At 36.9% G+C, this 22,942-nt stretch overlaps 3 protein-coding genes across 10 annotated transcripts in view; 1 reads left to right on the top strand and 2 right to left on the bottom strand.

The window, feature by feature from the left end:
* Positions 1-42: 42 nt before the first annotated feature.
* Positions 43-16,050, bottom strand: E(bx) (nucleosome-remodeling factor subunit NURF301 E(bx)). 4 transcript variants are annotated; one of them, XM_078189524.1, is made up of 27 exons: positions 15,942-16,050; positions 12,864-13,915; positions 12,430-12,712; positions 12,136-12,344; positions 11,701-12,057; positions 10,456-11,631; positions 10,199-10,389; positions 9,279-10,099; positions 8,875-9,193; positions 8,495-8,804; positions 8,295-8,430; positions 7,717-7,994; positions 7,493-7,633; positions 7,300-7,407; positions 7,039-7,226; positions 6,719-6,967; positions 6,417-6,636; positions 5,993-6,331; positions 5,735-5,923; positions 5,389-5,604; positions 5,002-5,308; positions 4,735-4,936; positions 4,402-4,664; positions 4,151-4,318; positions 3,866-4,061; positions 3,602-3,686; positions 44-3,400 (listed from the first exon to the last, which is right to left on the bottom strand). In XM_078189524.1, the coding sequence occupies exons 2-27, from the start codon at positions 13,900-13,902 to the stop codon at positions 3,198-3,200; spliced, it is 8,193 nt and encodes a 2,730-aa protein (XP_078045650.1). In that variant the 5' UTR covers positions 13,903-13,915; positions 15,942-16,050; the 3' UTR covers positions 44-3,197. The 4 variants fall into 4 exon arrangements, with proteins under 4 accessions (XP_078045652.1, XP_078045650.1, XP_078045651.1 ...); XM_078189525.1 differs by lacking the exon at positions 15,942-16,050 and adding an exon at positions 14,460-14,693; XM_078189526.1 differs by lacking the exon at positions 15,942-16,050 and having other exon boundaries at positions 43-3,400; positions 4,402-4,661; positions 12,864-14,442.
* On the top strand, positions 15,459-17,646 carry LOC144474570 (putative aminoacyl tRNA synthase complex-interacting multifunctional protein 2). Of its 2 annotated transcripts, none has more exons than XM_078189574.1 (4): positions 15,459-15,858; positions 16,762-16,911; positions 16,982-17,192; positions 17,266-17,646. In XM_078189574.1, exons 1-4 carry the CDS (start codon positions 15,676-15,678, stop codon positions 17,625-17,627), a joined length of 906 nt encoding a protein of 301 aa, XP_078045700.1. In that variant the 5' UTR covers positions 15,459-15,675; the 3' UTR covers positions 17,628-17,646. The 2 variants fall into 2 exon arrangements, with proteins under 2 accessions (XP_078045700.1, XP_078045701.1); XM_078189575.1 differs by having other exon boundaries at positions 15,465-15,840.
* A 52-nt stretch (positions 17,647-17,698) lies between these two features.
* Sdk (sidekick cell adhesion molecule) overlaps positions 17,699-22,942 on the bottom strand; it is a 43,338-nt gene continuing 38,094 nt past the window's right edge. For 2 of the 4 annotated variants that reach the window (XM_078189529.1, XM_078189531.1), the window contains 9 exons: positions 22,466-22,902; positions 22,200-22,397; positions 21,980-22,121; positions 21,626-21,904; positions 21,460-21,480; positions 20,708-20,865; positions 20,474-20,636; positions 20,069-20,397; positions 17,699-20,000 (listed from right to left, as the gene is read on the bottom strand). In XM_078189529.1, the coding sequence (XP_078045655.1) occupies positions 19,758-20,000; positions 20,069-20,397; positions 20,474-20,636; positions 20,708-20,865; positions 21,460-21,480; positions 21,626-21,904; positions 21,980-22,121; positions 22,200-22,397; positions 22,466-22,902 (1,970 nt within the window). In that variant the 3' untranslated portion in view covers positions 17,699-19,757. The remainder of the gene's footprint in view (positions 20,001-20,068; positions 20,398-20,473; positions 20,637-20,707; positions 20,866-21,459; positions 21,481-21,625; positions 21,905-21,979; positions 22,122-22,199; positions 22,398-22,465; positions 22,903-22,942) is intronic. The other 2 variants (XM_078189530.1, XM_078189532.1) reach the window with 1 other exon arrangement.

Below are 22,942 nucleotides of genomic sequence, written 5' to 3'. Positions count from 1 at the left end.
TTACGATATCAAATAAACTTTTATGCATGATATTGATATAGGAAAGTCTCTTAAAGAATCCTTAAGAATATCTTGAGACCAAAGATATTCATTTCAATAATACATACCACGTAGTTCCTACTATCCGGCACTGATTTTTCGAGTCAATTTTGATATAGACGTACAGTGAAACAAGAAACGAAGTTGACGGTATTAATCATAGCTCTGCTTAAAGTTTCATGAAGCCACTGTCATACAGCAGTTTTATTATTTTGTAAGCAATTACAAATTAAAAAAGGTAAATTAACATACTATGCTTTCCTCTAACTTATATTTATAGTGCAATAAAAACAACAAAGTTTATGATTAAAATTAGTACAAATATATTTATTATAAACTAGTAGTATTAGATTTAGACGAATATAGTTTATGTAATCACACTTTGTTGCTTTTTGTTTAATAGAAATAAACACCTTGTTACATGATTAATAAGCGGAGAGGAGTGAAAATGGAGCAGCGTAAAATATACACGGCTGCAATCTCTCTTCACCCAGTTTTTACACTTCAGTAGCATGCCAAAAACTTACACGGCTAAATATCTAATACATGTTGTTTTAAAGTGTTTCTACAATCTCTTTTTACAGAAGAAACCTTGCTTCGATATATCGTCGTACGTCGCGTCTACAGAAGAAAGAAAAACCTCGTCAGAATGATCGTAGCTCGGCTAAGATTATCATGAACACGTTCGCACACTTCTGCAAGAGAGTATTAAAGAATTTTTATATAAATGATTTAACACGTGGCTTGCGAGGAAGATAAAGGGATTCACTTTTCCAGACAACAACAGGCTTTTTCCATTTGCCTCGGAGGATAAATAAAGCTAGTATGTGGCGTTACATTTTAGCTCGCAGAAGTGTTTCAGCGCAAATACTTATTAATACTCGACATCAATATTTGTTCATAAGTCTACGCGAGCCGGAAGTGCCTCCAGGGCAATATGGAGAAATCTCGATAATACGTTTACCGTTCTCGAAGAGTGAATCCATCCGAAAAAGTAAAATTCTGTTTAAAATGTTTTACTTAACTCTTTGCCATATATCGATCAAACATTAGTTAGAGAAAATTTACATAGTACGATGGAAAACGCTACAAGCCGCCGAGAGGATCGTAGCAAAGAATTAAGGGCAAAAAAAAAAATAAAAGAAATTTGTCCGACATTCTAACGGTACGATTTCGAACGAAATTTGCCGAGTATAACATACAATAAAACGGCGCATATCGACACGCATACAATAGGACACATGTAACAACAATATGATACGACCACTCGGACAGAGCTGCTTATAGTAGAGCTAGTGCGGTGTATAAACCTGGGCAAAGTAACGAACTATGGTATCCTGTTAACTATAATCGAACGCCGAAGGTAAGAAACAGATCAGTGCCAGGTCCAGTGAACTTTGAATTAAAAATACTGTACAAGCGTTATCCTGGCGAAAATGTACAACCTGCTTTGAGCGATCTGCTTTCTCTCGCTTGAACAAATGATTGATGACCGATAAGACGCGTCACAAAACTACGTGAAAGATATAGAATTAATGATACGCACACGGAGTTCTTGATTCTTACTATCAGAGAACATGTTAAAATGTTTTTAACGTTTTCTCCCATTTTTAAGCGAACGCTTTTTAGAGCCTCGCAGTATAAGTTTTATGGATGTAATGCTTTCGTTCCCAGAAATTTTCGATATTTAACTATTTTTACTTTCACTCTTGTTTCTCGCTAGTGAAACTTCCGAAACGAGCTCTTTCAGATGTTTCCTTACTTGAGTACGTATATGTATGCATATATGCTTGTATATATTATATACACATGTATATGTATATATGCATGCATATATATATATACACGTGTGTATATATATGTATATGTTCACGAAATAATATTGCCTGTTTATGTTTTTTTGAGATTATAGATAACGAACATATTCGCACATGTACAATACGTAGTACAGTTTTTCCTTTTTCACTAATTTCCATGAGTGGTAGTTTAATAGCTAAAATATAAACAATATATTCATTGAAATCAGCTTGCTGCACCTCGACTGACTTTCATTCTCTCTTCTCCTCCTCCTTCATGATCTCGTTCTATCAGAACCAAAATTCTATAGTCTATTTTCCTTATAGACACTTTCTACTTGAATATATTATATACAAGGCAGGATTCATGCCTGCTTACTTCTTATGAGCTAACATCGTACGTGTTACTTATAAACAATTTTATAGAAAATTTATGTGATAAAACAACATAATAATAGTTACTTGTGAGCACAATAAACAAATTTGTACAATTTATTATGCGCTTGCTAATATATTCCATACACCTACATGAGAGAAAATTTATTCGTTTTACCAGCATTATTTTTCCTCTAGTGAAACAGAATGTAATGTCGCAGCAATTGGACCATTTTCCTGTTATAATTTTTTTTTGCTAACTGTATGCGAGCAAATTTCTATCTTCTCTCATCTCTCATGGATTCGCATTGAATTGCTAAAGTCATTGCTCTAAACGCACGGTGGCACTGATTTGATATATTTGTTAATTATTTTCATAATATGCATAATTACATATATCTGAATAGATGTACATAAATAAAGTTGCTTGTGCACGATAAATGAATTTTGAACCTCAATTCACAATTTTATTTACAGAAAAGGATGAAGCCATTTCTTCTAGAACAAACCGAATGTGACAAAACAAATAATTTTGTATTGCACATTTTTTTTATGTCATTATTGAGTCGATACAAATCAAGAATAAAAGTCGCCATCACTAAGTCATAATGTATGATACGAACAATCAAATTTTTTGCTACAATAAATTCAAATAATTGAGACTGCTTTCTTCATTGTTCTTTACCTACTTATGTGGCAAGCATTAAAGTTACAATTAAAATAGTTCAAAACTGGTCCAAAATTCATTGTTGTGTCACTACTCAAATAAAGTACGCTCTCACGAGGGCAAATCAAAACTGTTCACACAACTCTAATAAATAGTGGACTAATGTGTCCTATTGTTACGAACTTATGGCTACTTTCAATGTCTCTTTTCTACGTGTACTGGCACAAACCGATTCTTTTTCACTGCAGAAATTAAACGACTGATGTTCAGTTACTGTTGTCACGTATGATTCCCTTTTGTGTTTTACCGCGTTTGATTACTTATTTCCCCTCAGAAAACTTTTCTCTCAAGCTCTTAATCTTATGGACAAAATATGTTTCTAACGATTCTGCGCATTTGAAGAACGGTGACTCTTTCGGATTATAATAGCGACAGTTGTCGAATATCTTTGTCATGTCTCCGATGAATTCACTTAGCTTCTTGTAAGACCTATCGTTTATCCTCAAATCTATTGTTTGCAAGTCTGTAATTTAGTTATTTCATTAATTGTATAATTCGGAATATGAAAGCTAAGCATAGTAGACTGCGGATCTTTATATTTTTATTTTAGTTTTTCCATGTGGATTTTTTTTTCGATCAACGAATTAAATATGCATAAAGATCAGCAGTAAGAGGCTTTAAGCAAATGGTTAATTTGGATCAGGAAAATAATGTATACACTTACCCATTGGTTCCTTAATAACTTTGTAGTAGTCAGGAGCTTCGTTTGGATCCACGGGTTCCATAAATGGCCAAGCGCTTTTGTGTGCCTAAACATTGTCACTTTTAATATCAATTACAAGTAATCCAAATAGATAACAATGATTACGTTAGAAAAGAATACTACTCAGACATAAAAGACAATGCACTACTGATTTTTATGTTCTTCAAAAAGAAATGAAACTATTTCTCCCCTTGAGAAAGTCACTGTCAATTATTTATACTTTACCTGTATTTGCTTAATAAGTTTCTTCAAGAGATCGAGGTCTTTCGCATTCAGATTCTTCATGTTAGCAAAATTAACAGAAGAATTTCGCTGGCAATTCGGACAAACGTATTCGTCGATATTTTCTGCTTCCGATTGAAGTATACCAACACATCGACCGTGGAACCAATCTTGACACTTGTCACAGCATATATAAAATCTATAAATACACACATAGAAATATCGATAAAATGATTCTACAATTAAAATCAGATATAAAAAGCACAACAAAGTTTGCACGTGACATACTGAGATTCGTCGTAAGGCTGTTTACAGAGACAATACAATTCTTGAGTATCTCTCGCGTGTCTGCACTCGGTACAAACAAATTCTGAAAGAGTTTTACACATTTCCTCCGTGATACCAACACAGTCTCCGTGGAACCAGTTATTACACAGGTCGCAACCTACATAGAATCTGTTAAAAAATAATTTTGATTATTTAAAAAAAAAAACAATATAGGCGTGCAATATGAAACAAATTTGTGTTTCAAAGCTCACTTTGTCTCGTCATAGGGTGTTCGGCATAAACAATACAATTTCTCTTTTTTAATTCTATTAGGAGTAGCTGCAGTTGATGCACCTGGCGGCGTGGTACTACTTCCTTGCCCTTTAAACTTCTTTGGCCTTCCTCCTCTGTTAGGTGGGCTAACTTGTTGAGGTACTTGAGCATTAGCTTTGCGCTTTGCACTACCCACTTTGACTTCATCTTGCTTGTGCCTCTCTGCTTTCGTTCTCGACGCTAATTCTGCCGACAGATCCTTCTGTAACCAAACGAATGATATATACCAAGTGAAATAAAAAGGAGTTTTATTAATATTTAGGACAACCTACTTGAATATCTATTTGCAATTCCTTTTCTAATAATGCTCTCTTTTTTAGGATATCCTTCTTAAGTAGTTCTTTATGTCTAAATAGCAAGACTTGCATTCGAGAATGCACTTGTTGCTTTCTTCGTAACTCCTGACTGTCTTTCAACTTTGCTGCACGATTTTTGGGTGTCGTCTCGCTCTCGGACTGTTCGACTTTTGGTACCCTGTGCGAAACAATCATTAATTTGTATAACAAATAGTTACTTATTTTAATATTAATACCACTTACTTTGGTGTTTCACGATTTTCTTGTTTTATTGCGGGTTTCTTTCTCGGCGTTTCCCAGTCGGTATCCTGGTCATTTGTTGAGGATTGTGTGCTCGTCGGCGTAGTTGTTGTTGGAATGTTAGAAGGTGCTGGTCTTTTGCGAGATGGAACACGCGGCGTTGTAATCGTGGGCGTAGTATGAGTTTGATTGGTGGCTACCGAATTCTCTACACTGCCTTTCATTTGCTTTTCTTGGTATCGTTGTAGTTGCAATAGCTTCTCCTCTATTTCTGGATTTAGGTTCTCTTGTTTCAAAGCATTTTTAATAGCTGTAAAGATTAACAATTGCTATCACATGAAATTATAATATGAAAAAACTAAATAACTAAATTATCGACTAGCAACTAACTTTGTTGTATATAGTCGGGTGTTAAAATAAATTTATTGCCTGAAGAGTCGCTTCCTTCCTTTAGAGTTTGTAATGGTTGTTGACCATTGGCTACATTCGTTTTCTGCGACTCCTCTTCGGAGGGTACATTTGGTTGCCCAACTTGTTGGACAACTACTTTAGGTTTCTCAGTTGTTGCTGGAAGTTCTGGAATGCTTTCTGTTCCTGTTTGTGATTCTGTCAAATTTTAACATTTCATGAAGGAGGATACGTTGCATTTAGAGAATACTTTCACAACGGGGGTAATAAGCAAAACAAAGGTGGCGGTAACGAACATGTTAGGGTATTGGGAATTAATTATACAAACCAGTTGCAGCAGCAGGTGAAACAACTGGTTGCTGTGCAGTCTGCGGCTTTCCGGCTGGAGTAGTAGGAGTATTTACTGTTGTTGAGCTTTGAGAGCTTTGAATAGCTTGTTGGCTGTTCGGCGCTGGTTGAACAGCCAAATAAATTTTAGTAGGCCCTAGTACACCTTGTTTTCCGGTAGTAGCTTGAGCTGAACAGAATTGTGGATTGTTAAAATCATATCATATTAAACATGTATACAATATATTTAATATTGAACCTTTGAGCAGTTGTTGCTTGACTTGCTGTTGCACCATCGCAAGTTGCTGCGGTGTAAAGTCTGCACCTTGTAATCCCTGTAAGACTATACGAGGACCTTGAGTAGTTTGAATTACTTGTGCTGTAACGCACTTGATGACAGTCCCAGGTGGTTGACCAGCTAATAAAGACGCCTCCACGCTACCAGGTGCTGGAGCAGTAGAAGTTTGATTAGATGTGGTCGTATTAGTCACACTTGCATTTGTAGTCGCGTTGCTGCTGACAGCAGTATTTGTTGTTTCCGTAGATTGTGTTCCCGTCGTTGTTGCTGTCGTTGTTTGAGCAGTTTGTAACGCAGGAACTGAACACAAAAAAAGTCGATATTAAATAATAATTTCTCAGAAAGTCTCTTACTAAATTGTTTATGTTAATTTAAAAGAACAAACCTTGTTGCTTATTTGGTGTAATAGTATTTTTAACTATAATGCTACTATTCGCTGAATTTAAATGCACAATTTGATTGCCCGTAGGTGTACTGCGAATCACTACTTGATGTCCACCGATTGTCGTTAATTGAGCTTTGCCCGTTGCAAGTTGCTGAGCTAGATTCGCATTAGTGACTACTATTTGATTTCCACTGATTACCTGCCCACTAGTAGATAGAACCTGCGCATTAATAACGTTTTAATATTTGTGCAAAGCGCAATTGTAATTCACAGTTTGTGAAGGCATCGAATTTACAACATACTTGTGCACCCTGGACAAGTTGGCCAGTGTTAGCTACTACAATAGCGTTTTTTGTTGCTGTCGTAGGTGTTGCGATCGCCACAGTCGTTGCAGGACGTTGCACAGCCTGTTGAGATGGCGTTTGTGGTTGTTGCGCCGCCTGTGCTTGTTGCGTTGCATTCGCTGCTGCTTTAGTTGGACTAGTTTTGCCAGCTGTAGCGTTTGTCGTTGCAGCTGCTTTAGTTGCATTTGTTGTAGTAGCGGATTTCACCTGAAAACACATTTTATAATGTAATAAGTTATTTTAATAGTTTAATATTTTCTTACTACACCAAATATTACCGGTGTTGTTGAGCTATTTGCAGCAGTTTGTGCTGGGGCAGTTGTAATTGCTTGACCAGTGTTCAACACATGCAATTTTCCATCAGGCATTTGTACCAATTGCTGTCCAGGCATTAAACCACGAACTTGGAGTTTACCGTCCGGTCCTCTTAAAATCTGTACTTTTTGTTGAATTTGTTGCACAGGAGCTATTTCATGGTAAACGAGAAATTAGTCAAATAAAGATTATTTTTTTTTTATAATATTAAACTAAAACAGTACCTGCTTGCCCAGAAAGTTTGATCAACGACTGTTGATTTCCAGTTTGCAATTGTGTCTTGGGCAAAATGCTTGTAGGTCCGGAAACAACTTTTGTCGTTCCATCTGCCGCTATTGACGATAGAAATAGAACATTGAATAAATATATACTTAAAATAAGTTTCTTGTAAATATACTAGTATTTACTAATATTTACATTTTGTCATATAAATGCGCCTCGTTCCGATAAACGTCTTGTTTTGCGTAGGTGTTGTCAGAAGAGAAGTCAATTGAGATTTTGTTCCACTATTTGGATTAGCTGGTATTGCAACCTTTGAAACTAGTTTCACTGTGCCATCTGTGATAAATGTCAAATAATTATAATTTTACAAGTTCATCAACGTTGTATTTGTAAATTGAATTAATAAAAATGACTCTTACCATGAGAAGAGTTGGTAGTAACTTTAACAAGTTGCGTGGGCGTTGAGTTAGCAGGACTCTTCAGGGTTTCCAAAGCTCTCTTCTGTTGATGGGCAGCTCTCTGCATACGTAACTGTTGTTCCATTTTCTCCTTAATCTCCTCCGGTGTTGCTTTACCACTAACGAGTTGATCACCCAACCCTGCGGTCGATCCTGCATTTCTGTTAGAACCAGCACCTGCAGATTGTGGCTGACCCGATCGACTCCTAGTAATAATCTGGGCATTAGCCTTCTCTAACCTGGAGAGGACACACATCAAGCGGAGGGTTAGTATCAGATGGTGTTAAACAGGGATAGGTCAGTCATCGAGTGATTTTATCAGGTAAAAATGTCAGGTGCTGAATCTAATTTGTACTATCACGCTGATTGCCATGTCACTGCTTCGATGTTATCTAATTTAAGTGGTCGCTGAATTGGCAGCCAACGTGTTAAACTTTATTATTACTGAGTAATTTAGAAAACGTATTACAAAGAAGTAATTAATGTGAAAATAGTTTTAAAAGTTAATTGAAATTTTTAGTTATTATATGTTACCATACCTGTCACCATACTGTTTAATTTCCCACAATTCTAATTTATCTTCATCAACCCACTCTTCTGTAACTTGTGGCTCTGTGCTTTGTGGCGATTCTGGTCGTTTTCTTTTTCTGAGACCGCTTCTTATGGACGTTACCTCTGTAAAATGTAAAAATTTATATCGAGATCGTAGTAATATCATCGATTTACTAATTATACAAACCTCTGACTTGTTTGGGCAATTCCAGAGGTATAACAACCTTCCTGCGTAAGTACTGTGCTTTATCAAGAAATTGTCCAACGTGACGATGCTTGAGTATTTCCAACGACATGATTTCTGTGTCTGTTGTGATCTGATGTTTACCATCCGTGGACAATGGCTTTGTGGCCATGTCATCCCATCGAAGACATGCCCATAATATTCTTAATTGAAGGGCTGCCGCGGACAGTGATTTTATTCCCACTGTTCGATACAACCAACAAGTTTTAAAAAGTGGTCTGGGACAAGGATATGGCCAAACAGACATGTTTGCCTGTAATAAAACCTGTGTTAGCCATGTACACGAATTTTCCTATTACTGAAAGTAATGAAATGAAATATACCTTAGCCACATGATGGAATCCATGAACTGGCATTCGTCCACCGACTCTAGCCAATTTTCGTAACTCGTGTTGCGGAAGCAATAATATACTACGATGCTTATTCTTTGTGCAAAATGTGGAACACAGCGGATACTTGACAGGGGTACGTTTCTTTTTTCTATCAGCTAAAGAAATTGAAACTTTCTTCAAGTAAATCTTTCCTTCGGTTGAAACAGCACTGTAAACTCTTTCTGTGCCATCTGCATTCAACTCTTTGGCAACAGTACTCCTGTGTACAGTTCTGCCTCTTCGATTTACAATCGTAGTCTTCTGGCCCGTGCTATCAACATTACAATATTGTCAAATTAAATTCAATATCTACACGCTTGTGTAACAAAGAAAAACCGGAAGATTATGTTCATTACCTAGTTTTAACTTCGGATGAAAAGGAAACCGAATTTTTAGAAGTTGTGTTTTCCTTCATACTCTGTACTACACCGTCTACAGTCTTTACAGTTTGCTGTGTTGTAGTTACCGTAGTAGTGGTGACTACACTACTCGTTGTAGTTGTCACCACATCTACGTTTTCTGAACTCGCGTCGTTGTCAGCTTTCTGATTAGGTTCGACTTTTATTTTCTTGGCAGGCGGTGAAGCTATATCTCGGATTACATTGGTAGCTGGTGTTTCTTCCTTACAATGCGTTGCCATCGCCACCGCGGATTCCAAATCCTTTTTAATTGCTTCTTTGCTCTCATCGCTAGTTTCTGTTTTAATTGCACCTTGTTGTGCTTGCGCGGTGGTTGTATTAGCCACCAAAGCGGCTGGCGACTGATTGTTGTTCAAAGCATTGGCCTTTCTTAACAGTGCAATAAGATCGCGCTTTAATCTGGCCTTCTGAAGACATATAGGGGAATAACATGTAGACGTTAAACTCTGCGTTGTACTGCCGATCTTCCCAGGTGGCGTCGTCATATTGCAATATCGCGAATAACAACTCGTATTCTTGGTGAGTCTCATGATATTTGCATACTGCGCTTTGTCATGCTGAATACGCTTTCCTATTACAGCCAGCATCTCCCTGGCCGACGTTGACATCGTTTTACTAGGCTGCTTTCCAGTGAGTATACTTTGCAAAGTATGCTCACCACCATCTGTATCGCTTTCGTCATTATTTTCAATATCTACTTCGGATTCTCCATCAGTCTTTTGACCCGCAGATTGATTCTGCTGCTCTTTTGATTTTTCCTGAAAAAACAATTACACATTAATTCAAGAAGAAATAATAAAACGTAACTAGATGCTTGAGCTTCGATAGTCCCTGCTGTCAACATTATATTTACTCACAGTCTGTAATAATCTCCTTTCCTCCAAAAGTTTCAAATGTGTTCTACGCGCTAGAAAATCGTCAATTCTAGTTTTTTTCGCAATTTTTGGATAGTGGAGTCTCCCGTTAGTAGTTAGTGCTTTAGTGATGTCGATTTCCTCGAATTCTTTAATCGGGGTGAAAACCTTCTCGATTTTTATACCTGCTAAAACTAAAATAAAATATATTATTAATAAAAGGTCTATGCACGAAACTAAAATCTGTTTATAATACGTACATGACAAATTCATTTTTGATTCTTGTTTAACTGATTTGGAATCTGTCCCATCTATCTTTGTAGCTGTGTCTGCATTCTTCTTGTCCTCAGATGGTTCAGACTTCACATTTTCTGCTTTGCATTCTTGCTTTACCGATACGTCCATAGCATCTTTGGAGGATTCTTCCTCTTTGATCTCCTTCTTCACCTCTACTTCTGCGTTCTCTTCCCTCTTTGCTGGACAATATTCCTTAATCAAAAAATCATACGTGGGAGGATCCAAAGCTAATATCTTCAATCCCTCTTGATCTCTTATTTGCACCATGACTTTTTGTGGACCCGTTCGTAGACCTAACTTCGTCATATCAGAGAGCTTGTAGCGACGACTAGCAGATACCCATAACCAACCACCTTGTCCATGGATTCTATATTCTTCCCCTTTCTGCTTCCACACTTGATGTTTCAAGCCCAATGTGTATTTTACAAAATTAAACAAACGATTCCGTTCTTCTTCATCCTCTCTCTCCTTCTTGTCTTTCTTATCTTGACGCTTTTTCTCTTCTCTTTCGAGAGCCGTTACTCTTTGCAACTTCACGTGTCCAAGTTGATCGTGCCATACACTAGCAAATACCACTGACTTGATGCATGCCTGCAATACAATAAGAGCTCGCGCAAAGTCTCTTGGATTTATGCATGCACCCACTGCTGTGGTCCAAGGTTTACGGAGAAGAGGCCAATTGGTGTGCATGTATGGTGCTTGAATGCTGCTTTCAAGTTGGAGGATCGTTTGACGGAGGGTACTAACTAGAAGAGCCCGGGTTCCAGTCAAACTTCCCACCCATTTGAACTCGGACGCCTGAGTGAGCGAGAATTTGTGTGACAAGTGTCTCTTTTTGTCGCGTTCCTCATTGCGCTGTGCTTTGTTCAGAGCAATAGGATTGGTGCTGTACTGATTCACATACGACTTAAAATTGTTGTCCATTCCCAACTTGAATAGGTGAGTACCAGAAGCTATTTGGTGAGCTTTCTGCCTTGTTAGCCGTGTACCATCTCCCTCTTCTTTTAAACTTTTGTCTAACTTTTCTAATTCTTCTTTCGATATTTGTGTACCGGGACGTCTCTTTAAATCGTCCATGTTAAATGTTCTAGGCTGCAACGACCCCGTCTTTGATCTTGTTACAATCGTATGTTTCTTACCTGTAGTTTAATAAACTCGTCAAGTAATGAAATAATTGTTTAACAAACACATGAAATTGTACAACTTACCATCTTTGCCGATCTTCGAGATACCGTCTTCTCCGTCCAAAGCCTCTTCATCGATTTCTTCAGACGATGAAGTAGATGTCTTTACATTTTTATTAGCTGTATCTAAATCAGTATCTACACTATCTACTTCTACATTTTCTGCAACCATCTCAGGAGCATTTTCTTTCGTAGACGACTCTTCAGCTGACTTTGAGTCTTGCTGATCTGTTACAGCTGCAAGCTGTGCCTCAAGAGAGTCAGAACCCTCGTGTATTCTGCGTACCATATCCTCAGCTTCTTGTCTTTGCTTTTCTTTTTTATCTTCTTTTTCCTTCTCTTGCTTTTCCTGTCGTTCTTTTTGCAATTTTAATATGAGACCTAAAAGAATCGAGATGTTGAATTTTCCCTTTTAATTCATGGAAACATACATATAAAAAGAAATAGACGTGAACTTACTATTTTCTACTTCTAAATACGACTTCTTGTTACCCTTGAACTGATTAGTAATTGATTCTGTGAGTTCCATTTGTCGTACAATTTCATCTTTATAGTCTGATAATTCACGATACAGTGCAACTTCCATTTCAGTACGATCTAATGTAAGTAATAATTCGTCCAATTGTAAAGGTGTGCTATAATACCAAACTTCACCATCATCGCTTTCACTACAATAAATATGACGATTACAATATTAACACAGAAAGAATATTTGTGCGATATACCAAAACTTTTCAATCAGTTGTGACTTACACAAAAACTCTTCTAGCAAGAAACCAATATTTTCTGCCATGCCTATCAAATCCTAAATGCTCCTGACGACATAGTGAACCATTCTTCTCAACATCGGGTATACAATCCGCAACACCAGTTACTTTATGAGCTTTACATGTACTACATTGCCAATCTTCTGTAGGAACATCAACTAATGGAGGTTCAACGCATTCTAAATGAAAAACAGCTGGGCAGGTTTCACAACATAACAAATCTCCCAAACGGTGGCAAACTCTGCAGTGATCATCATAATGCATATTTCCTATAAAAACAAATTTAGTGTGAAGAAAGAAAAATTTGTTAAAGAGGAAGAAAAATAATAAACTCTACAGCATGGACACATTCATTTTTCCTGCTGAATTAATAAAGCATTTGTATTAAATGAAATACATGAAATATTGTATAAAATATACCTTCATGTAGCAGATCTTCTCTTACAGGATTTGTGATTAAGAACTGATCTGTTAAAAATTGCAGCACTTTGATTCTGTCCTCGATCGAAGTGAATGGATATTCGCAAGTCGATAAAATTTGTAGAATATTTTCATCAAAACACTTGTCGCTTTCTACATAAGAACGTAGCACTTCTGGCCAAGACATAGGATCCACGAAATACAAACTAACGTTTACAGAGTCTTTCTGATCAAGGGGACCAAAGTGTGTCTGCTGAGAATCCTCTTCCCTAAGAAGAGCTTTGATTAGCATGGTATGTATCTCTGCCAGTAAGTTGGTTTGATCTTCGCAAATAAGGGCAGCACAGAAATCCTCAAACCTAAAGGCCGATAAGCGTACCAGTGTACGAAAGTGTCTTAACACTTCGTAGATCGATAAAGATGGCATAACATATTCCTTAGGGACTAGTAGGTCGTCCGAAGATTTAGGTAAGACCAATGCTGGCAATTCCCTATTTTGTAGCCATAGCGGTTCTGGGCTCGGTGGCCTCTGTTGACTCAGCAATGTTTTACGGGGAGTGCCACTGGTGGTACTATAACTAGAGAGGGAAAAGTCACTGTCACTCGATGGATCTGGTTCTTCTATACTTTCTGACGACTCCACATCGCTTTGCAAAGGGTCCTCTTCTACTTCACTCTTTTCACTGGATTCGTCGCCAAAATCCGATCCGTAATGGTATTCAGAATCGTTATAATCTACATTAGTATTGTAACCTCGGCGGTGATACACTCCAGAACCTGAGTGGCCACCCTTACGCGAATGTCTCTCTCTGGGTCCCCGTGATTTTCTAGTCCTGGTGCTCCGTCTACTCTCCTCGCTTTCAACTGGTGACGACGGCCTCGATGGTGTAGGTGTGCTCGGTTGTGAGTTTGGCGTTTCCGAACCCTTGTTTTGCAAATACTTTGGCTTCTTCATCAGATGATATTGAAACTTTTTCGGCCTTTCCATGACCACCGACTTGGGGGGTCGGCCCCGTCTCTTCGACCCTCTCCCCGTCATTGTCCGTCACGCACTGTCAACGAAATGGCACTTACTTAACACGTGGTTTGTGAAAACGCGCGCTTGTAAACAAATACAAATGACACCGTAGCAATGAAATGGAACTCATGTTTGTACTCTGATCTTTGCGCCATTTTTCGGCTACGGTCACGTGACCAAACACAATTCTTTCATGATTAACTGCTCGGTACGATCTCGCGTGGCTTCTATTTTCCTATCGACGAACGACGATCACCCGCCCACAATAATAAAAACCCGATTTTCCAACCGATAACGACGAAACTATGTACGGAAAATCATTCACTGACGCGAGTGTAAAGGGTATTTACAATATCGGATCTTCTAAGAGAGCGCTGCTCCAATTGGTTCATTGAATCGCCGCCATGTCTGGCCTCGAACGCATCTACTTAAAATCTAAACGAAATCTTCGATGAAATTTTATCGTTCGCTGCTCAGAGTAATCTACGACTCGATCGCATCCCCTGCGGCCGTGTTTCAATGGGATTCACGCGATCTGGGAACCGTTTGATCGCTTTTTAATTTCTCACGAAACGTACAGAAGATCCAATCGCTTTCACCGTAACTACACAAGATCCTGTCAGATCAACAATAGGTGGCGACATGCGCGGTTGGAAAAACGCGTATTCTAACCGCACTTCCGATAAAAACCTTCGCTTTTTCCTCGCGCTGTTTCCTTCACTTTGCGTCTGATCACTCGTATTTTAATTCACCAGAGTTTTTACGGGTCATAAATCGAGCAGCTACATAATTCGTGAACCCAATTACACAAATTCTCTATTACCCGCAAGAGAGAAATCTAACCTTAGTTCAGGAGAAGCTTCGACAGAGGACACCACCTGACCTCCAATTTCTCGTATCTCGTTATGTCGGTACAGATTTTTTTAACATGTACCATGGTATCAATTAAAAATCATCATATTTTTTAACAGAGAACATTTTCAACGTGTTTGTCCGGTAAATTTTTTAATAATTCATTCGTGGAGTTTTTAGAGAAACAGGCGACTAACGCGACATCTTCGGCGTTCGAAACCAGAATTGTGTAATGTTCGAACTCGAATCTTGTAGCGTCTATTCAATTATTGTAAAAGTCACAGTTGTCGATGATTTTCCTTCGTATATACTCAATTATATTATGCAAAATAAAGAATTATACTTAAAAGTTAACTATGGAAACTTAAAGAAAATGCATTAAAAATCGAAACATAGCGTGAATGCTGCCAATTGGTACATTACACAAATAATTCCTATTAATATACTTGACAACCACAAAAGAAATTTTACTTATCAAGAAACATACACAAACATTCCAACAAAGAAATTATAACTCACAAATGCAGTTAAAAAACATAAAGAATTCCTGGTAATGCTTGCATTGACATTTTACTTCCTATTAAAAAAAAAAGAATTACTTGTTTCCTTGGATCGAATAATTCGCTGAACACGCAAACCTAATAGAAATGTGATGCAAAAATTTGAATTGGAGCAACGAGATTTCTGCATCATGTAATTTTGCGAATAAGAGTTGCGGCGCCATCTTTGAAAGCGGATGTCGGCGTTGGTCAGTGGTTGTTGGAAAGTCAGCAGCGGCGACACAGGGATACAGGATCGAGACGGTGACAGGTGGTGGGGGATGAAAGAAAAATGGCTGTCTAACGAAAATCGAGAAATACAAAAGACGAGCGAGAGTGTAATGATCAATTGTGAGCACAAATTGTTTTTTTTTACGAATTAACGAACGCCGAGACGATCGAAATGCGCAATGAAATGGCGATGTACGTCTTGAAACCGGTTGTCATTCTTCCGGACACGTTGCATCACTCGAAAACGATGTACCAAATGCGAAATATTCACAAGGAACGATCCAGGGACGACCATACGGAAGCCGTGAACAAGATCGTACCTGATATCACAGAGCAGGTTATCAGCTTTTTAAAGGTTTTCATCATTCTGTTCCTCATTCCGGCACGAAAATGCGCATTACGCTAATTATACTACAATCGAATGGTTTTTTTACTCACGCTTCGATCGTGCATGGTAGCTGCAAGCCTTTCCTCTGCCTCGAGCTTGTTGTGCATGACTCCTCCCAAAATTTCCACAAGCACTAATCACGATCGACCGGGAATATGGTTCTACAGGCTTGATCGATGCGTGCCCCTCCAATTTTTCGTCTAACAGGACACTACCGCGGCTACCGTACACGAAAAATTCGGCTCGGTCAAAGGATAAGCGGGAAACATGGAGATAATTATTATAGAAGAAGGGCAAGCTTACTAAATTAGAACTGCACTGAAAGCTACAAAGTACAGTTGTATAACCAAACACACAGAAAACGTAACCCACTGTTATGTGTGCACCATGTAGCTGTTTACTGGTCCCAATCAACAATGTTACTGGTCAACTGTCAAATCTATAATCCATGACTCTTGTACCTTTTTTTCAGAAAAATTTTTTCCTATTATGCATTCATCACAAATGTATAGTGGATTAAAAAACTATTTGGATAGTCAGATTTTTTGCAGTAGTGTACATTGGAATTCTAGCATGTTTGAGCAACCTGAACTTTTCAGTGATTTGTTATATATATATATTTATGTATACTATACATAATGTATACTATACACATTATGTATACTATAAATAATATGCTAGTTTAGAAACACTAGTAATTAGTCGTTGATAAATAATACAAAAAGAACAAAAATTGTGTAATTAAAAGAGTATTAAGACACTGTACATTCAAGTAGTACTGTATACTCGGGAACATTGTTTATGAAATTGTTGCTGCAATGCATAGCAATATACCTGTTAAGCATATAATAAAACCATATTTTATTTCAGAGTCCACTACCAGAATATAGTTTGTTAGAAGCAAGACAGGAGAAAATACTGGCTCAGCTTGCAGAACTCAAGAAACAGGTTTCGACCCTATGTAATTTATTAAAGCGAACCAATCAAACTGCTGAAGTTGATAAAAGCAGCGAAAGTCAGGTACTATTCGATTAACCAATTTTTGAAACACAAAATTACACCGGTAACATATTGCTATTAACTTTTCCAGGATGCAGTGGATGTAAACTTTATCATAAATGTGAACCCAAAGATGTTTCCTTACTCCACATTAGCTTTACAGAGAGTGTGGATGGACACTGATATTAGAATACAAACTTATGTCCACTCAAGTATTAATGAAAATGTTCCTTCATTTGATCAGTCAGTGTCACAGTTTCCTAGAGAAAATCTTATTAAGTTACAATTGATCTGGAAAGATGGTAAAATTTATTTATATGAGTAGATCAATAAGATCTCAAGTGAATGCATTTTTATGCATATTTTTATTTGCAGTTACGGATCTTGAACTTATAACTGGCCTACATGGTTACAGCATAAACGGTGAAATCAATTTTTTAAGATACATTAGTAGGCTAATAAGCTCACATAATTATGAGAATTCCAAGTGCCCAGAAAATGTAAATAGGATTGACTGGATATTAGATTTGTGTCATTCAATACAGTTGCAAAGTACAATGAAGAAAAAACAGGAATTACTGTTACTATTAGTTGACAAGTTAAATAATTTGTCTGATAAAACGGAGCCTGACATAGCAGACATTGCAGTATGGAGTACAATTAAACAAGTCTTTCCAAAGTGTCCGCCAAAATTTGAAAAATGGTTTGCAGATTGTGAGAAACGTTTTTACCAATAAATGTTTTTTTTACTAATTATTTATTCGATTTCTTAATTTCTATGGTCAGAAGTACAATAAAGCACTATCAATAAAATTGCATAAATTTTATTAAAAGATTAACATGTATTTGAAATATCTTGTACATGTATATTATGCTTCAAATGCGCTTTGATTAAATATGCTATCGGTACATAGAAATGTATGAACTATTTTCGTTCTTGAACTAAAATATTGGCAGTGTTGCAGAGATTTTTCGGAATAAAAAAATTATTTTATTATGACACAGGACGGTAATGACGACAGATGCTAACAAATAGTAAAATTAATGCTATAATTAATCGAAACTAGAAAGCAAGTCTTTCAACTTATAGAATGACGCGTTCAAAATACAAACAACTTGCTGTCTAGCTTATGACACATGTTAACCTCGTCAACTTTTAATTTTAAGGATAATTCATCAATTTTTATTCATAGCTGCCACTAAATCATTAATCATAATCGTATGTCTTCAACACAATTTTTATTATTCGTAACGAATTTCTAAGTTTCACTGCATATTGTCACAGAAGAATATTTCTCATGATTTTTCTTTTCTAGCATTATGAAACGTCACGTATATTTTCTTTGTATTGCTACTTATTATAAAATTGATACTAAACAAAGAAAAACATTTCACATATGTATCAATATCAGTCTGAAATGCTTTTCAATCGTAGTTAATTTTTCATCTATGGAAGGCTAATGACGGTGAGTCAAATCTTTTATGGTAAGAAAAGTAGCTGTTCTAAATTGAGTAGAACTGGGTATGAAGATGTTTTGCAATACTGTATGTATGGTATTATATTCTACAGATGAATTAATATTATTGCTGAATGTTGAACCAGTTGCGTATAAGAAATATGCGCAGTGATACTAACGCCAAACTGCTTTTTTCAAGATTTGAAAAAAAAAAATTAAAATAACTGATAAGTATCTATTTCAAGAAAAGATAAATTACACGTTGTCTATCGATTATTCAGCATGATATTTTGTCCTAACATTGTCGAAGCTGTGCACTAAGTGTACAGTTGCATCAGTATATATCACTAATTCGTAGTTAATATAAGTTTTTATGTACAGTATATATTATAATAAGAAGTCCCTTATAAATACTTAGAAATGCACGCGCAGCCGCATTCAACATCCGTGTTTTTTTCACTATTTATTTAGTACAATATTATCAGACTCGGATGTCTTCAGTAAAAAGGAAAGTCCTTAAAAATTGATATGATAGGCCTGATTGTGAATTATCTATTATAAATCTACGTTGATTTCTTATACATTATAATTTTCCTACTATTCGATGTTCTGCATTAGCAATATTAAAGAAAAAACTTTTTTTTTCAATGAATATCGGGAAGCTTTAAATAGGAATTGCAATTGGACTTCCCGTTCGTCATATTAATTTAGTATTCAAAATATTGTTTCTTTTAAATTTTTATAATTACTCGGTGATTTCTGGCAGTTTTCATTACCATGTCATTCCTTGTTTAGTTAACAATAATTAATCTACCGGTTTTTTTTCGAATACATTCAATAGATGGCGTAGAACAGTATGTTCCTCTTACAGTTAAAAGAATGCAATCATTTGCATTATTCTTAGAGATCCGTGCAACAACTCTGATTCAGATTCACTTAATAAAAGTAAAAAATATTCATTATACACAGTATGATCTTAACTAGCATTATAAATAATATGTATCTCAATATATCACAACATGGTGGTGCCAAAAGCATTTAAAATTACTATCCGAAGTGTAGCGTGTGTGAAACACTCATGAACACGCGTTTCAACGTAAGTCTTTAACTCTGTGTGTGTGTGTTCATTCCAGTGCCGAAAGTTATCAAAAATTCTACCAATCTATCTTTTTACCCTACGGGAACGATCAAATTTTTAACAAACCAGTCTCTTTTCGTGTATACATCGATTTCAAAATTTCTTTTCTAGAGCAACAATTTTTAACTTTAAATTGCGGTAACCGATCCCGCGTTCGGCACAACGTCACCCTAACTTAGTCCCTCGCGTAACGATTTCGAACAATGTTGTTACGCTATACCGGCACCCTATCTACTTAATAAAAGCTTTATGTCCTCAGTATTAAAAATCATTTATACGAACGATGAAAAACCGGGCAAAGGCGCTCTCGACCTTGCCATATTATTCATAATAATTTGACCTCCGTTTAAGCTGACAACGGCACTGCCTTCAGGCTCGGAGTCAGTGTATGACGAGTAGTTTCTAACTGGTTTCTGTCGTTTCCACGACTGTCTTAAAGAATCATTCACGTTAGCGTAATGATTCACAAAGGAATGTGGGTCCGACTGGACGCTTTCATTCTCACTTTCAGATCCCTGTAACAGACAGCGTGACAATGAAAAGTGTTTGCAGTATCTCTTAGCATTGTGTGAGCATTACTTACCTGAGAATCTGTCGAACTAATTTCGGAAGGTTTTTCTGTAACACTACTGTCATCAGGATTTTCGTCGTAACCCTTTAGACTCTCTTCATCGCTGTGATAAGCGACTGACGCTGGCGAGGGTCTGGGAGGTGATTTACCTAACATTGTAGGAGGAGGTGGATGCATGGACTTTCTTGCCAAAGTACTCCTTTTGCCCAAGGTACCACCGCAAGCGTTGCCCATATTGATAGCACCGCCTCCTTGCCTTGACCTGTAGAGCTCTAAATCAGACTCCTGTCTATCATCTGTATCCATTGCCATGGACTCCTCTAGTGTCTTTTGTGCTTCTTCTGAAATAATCATTTTTAATAAAATTAATATACACATAACAAATGTATAAATCATATCATGTTTTTAAATACGTACGTTTATATTTGTAACTTTTACTTTTCACGCATAACACCGCTATTACCATTATGATAATTATAATTGAGGCTGCAGCTAAAGTTACCATGAACCATGTTTGCCTGTAGAATGGTCTGTGTTGTAGATATGCATATTCAAGATATAGTTTTGAAGGAGTTAATATCTATAACAATAACAGATTAATGTTTAGATATTTTAGAATTTTTTTGACATTTGTGACGTTATATTATTTACCGTTTCCGTCGAATACGCTGGATAGCTAATCCCATAGCGATTGTACGATATCACTCTGAAGAGATATGACGTCGATGGAAGCAGATTTTGGTAAGATATTGAATACTCTGTCAACGGCCCATTACTGCTACGTACTATTGTCTGCCAACGACTGTCATCTATAAACAGAAATACATATATAATATTTGTCTTCGTGTGACAGTAAATTTCGCAACGCAGTCGAAAACTTCTGCAGGTTTTCTTGGAGCTGTATAGCGCAATAAAAAATACAATACACTCCTTCTGTCGCATAAGATTTTAGTTTTCTCGCTACTCAATATTTAATTTACGTCTTCTAATGTGATCGATTCAAATTTTGAAAATGAAAACTTGCACAGTTACATTTCATTTTCTATATTACACGTTTGTGGAGCGTTAATGAGATATTAAATGTAGGGACTAGTAATGTTCGAAGACGGTAGGAATACTGTTATCTAAACAAATCAAACTTCAACTATCCAGTTGGTTACATTAAACAGCAGCATTCAAAGTCAAGATTCTCGATGAATGTCTAGGTAGAATCCATGGAAAATGTCATGCTATGACATCATCATGCAGTCAATAGTACAAATACCACTAACGAAAATATAATCACATATTATTATAAATACAAACAGGAAGCGGTATTGTAACACTAACAAATCATATTATACTGCTGAGACGATCTAACACAATAACTGACGCTCAATATATTTACGTGCATTGACACTTACAATGCTGCCACTCTTCCATCGCTATACCATTACAAAAAAGATAGCATTAGTAGAGAAAGTAATATTCTTTAGAGCTTCTGATAATTTTTTTTCAAGTTGTCAACAATCTATTTTTACAATTCCAAATTATATGTAGCCATAACGTAACAATACTTTAAGTCTTCACCTTTTCGACGTGTTTCAATGTAATATCCTAAAATAGGTCCTTTCCCGGAAGCACCATTAGTCCATTGTAATTCAACACTAGACACTGTCTTGGTGACAGCAAGATTAGTAGGTGCCACTGGCGAACCTTCTTGTGGTCCCGTAGTAACATTTCCTGATATGGGTGGCCCAAAGTCAATGGTCTGAGCCCGAACCATGAAGGTATATGTTTCCTCCTCTTCAAGAGGTTGTATCAACAAACTAGTCTCTGTTACCTTCTGCTTAACTTGCTTACTGAAACCTGGAACGATAGGAAGCATTGTAAATCACTAGTTACATGGAACGTTGGCGACAATTTAAGTTCATTGGAACGTACGGTCATTTTGCTCTGCTGTTTCATAAGTGACAATGTAACCAACTATTTCACCGTTCCGTGATTTTGGCGCTTCCCAAGAGACACGCAGACTGGTCATTGTTATTTCTGAGAATTGGAGATTGTGAGGTGGTCCCGGTAAATCCTACAAATAGTGTTATTATTTGGCCAATTAATAGGTTGAACCCTTTAATCAGTGTTTAAGAATTAGTATTTAATATACCTGCTTAGTTCTAACAGTGATTGGTGGAGATCTAGGACCATCACCAGCAGGATTAAATGCCAAGACTTGAATGCGATACTCCGTGTATTTGTCCAGGAAGACTAGACTATGCGTTAAGTACGAAGCCGGCACAACTTCTATTTCCTCCTCTAGTTTGTTTTCTAATTCTTGAGGGGAATCGGTTACCAGATAAAAAATCTGAAAACAAAACTTATAAGTACATCTATGAAATCGATAAATAGTAATTAATAGACAATAACAACTACTTTGTATCCTAATAGGTCTCCGTTCTGCATATTAGCTTGCGGTGGTTTCCACCGTAAAAGCACTTCTGTTGACGAAATTGGTTCGGCTTTTAAATGTTGCGGTTCTCCAGTTGGAACTGCTTCTCCAACGTATACGGTCACGGGAGGACTTGAGGGACCTTCTCCTTCAGAGTTAAAGGGTAGTACAACAACTTCATAATATCTATCCTCAGTTAAGTCACTTAGCACAATTTTTGTAGCCTTTATTCCTAGAATTTCTTCTTTTGGTGTATCCTGAAGAGCAGTCGGAAAATCGGAAACTGGTTGATAGATGACTCGGTAGCCACCTGTAGCATGATCTCCGCTCCAATATACTTCGTCTATGACGTTCCAATGAACTTCTATACTGGATGTTGTTATTGGTACAACTTTCAGACCAGTGACACCACGAGAAGGTGCTGTAAGCAGACATTGCAATAAATTAATTTGCTGTTTTAA

Source organism: Augochlora pura, chromosome 8 (genome assembly GCF_028453695.1).
Source record: "Augochlora pura isolate Apur16 chromosome 8, APUR_v2.2.1, whole genome shotgun sequence".
NCBI classification, from domain to species: domain Eukaryota; kingdom Metazoa; phylum Arthropoda; class Insecta; order Hymenoptera; family Halictidae; genus Augochlora; species Augochlora pura.
This window is presented reverse-complemented; position numbering and strand designations above follow the sequence as displayed.

Coding starts and splice junctions, on each gene's coding strand:
- LOC144474570 (XM_078189574.1), top strand. CDS start 15,676: ATGCGCAATGAAATGGCGATGTACGTCTTGAAACCGGTTGTCATTCTT. Junction 15,859..16,761: donor AGGTTATCAGCTTTTTAAAG/GTTTTCATCATT, acceptor ATTTTATTTCAG/AGTCCACTACCAGAATATAG. Junction 17,193..17,265: donor ACAATTGATCTGGAAAGATG/GTAAAATTTATT, acceptor TTTTATTTGCAG/TTACGGATCTTGAACTTATA.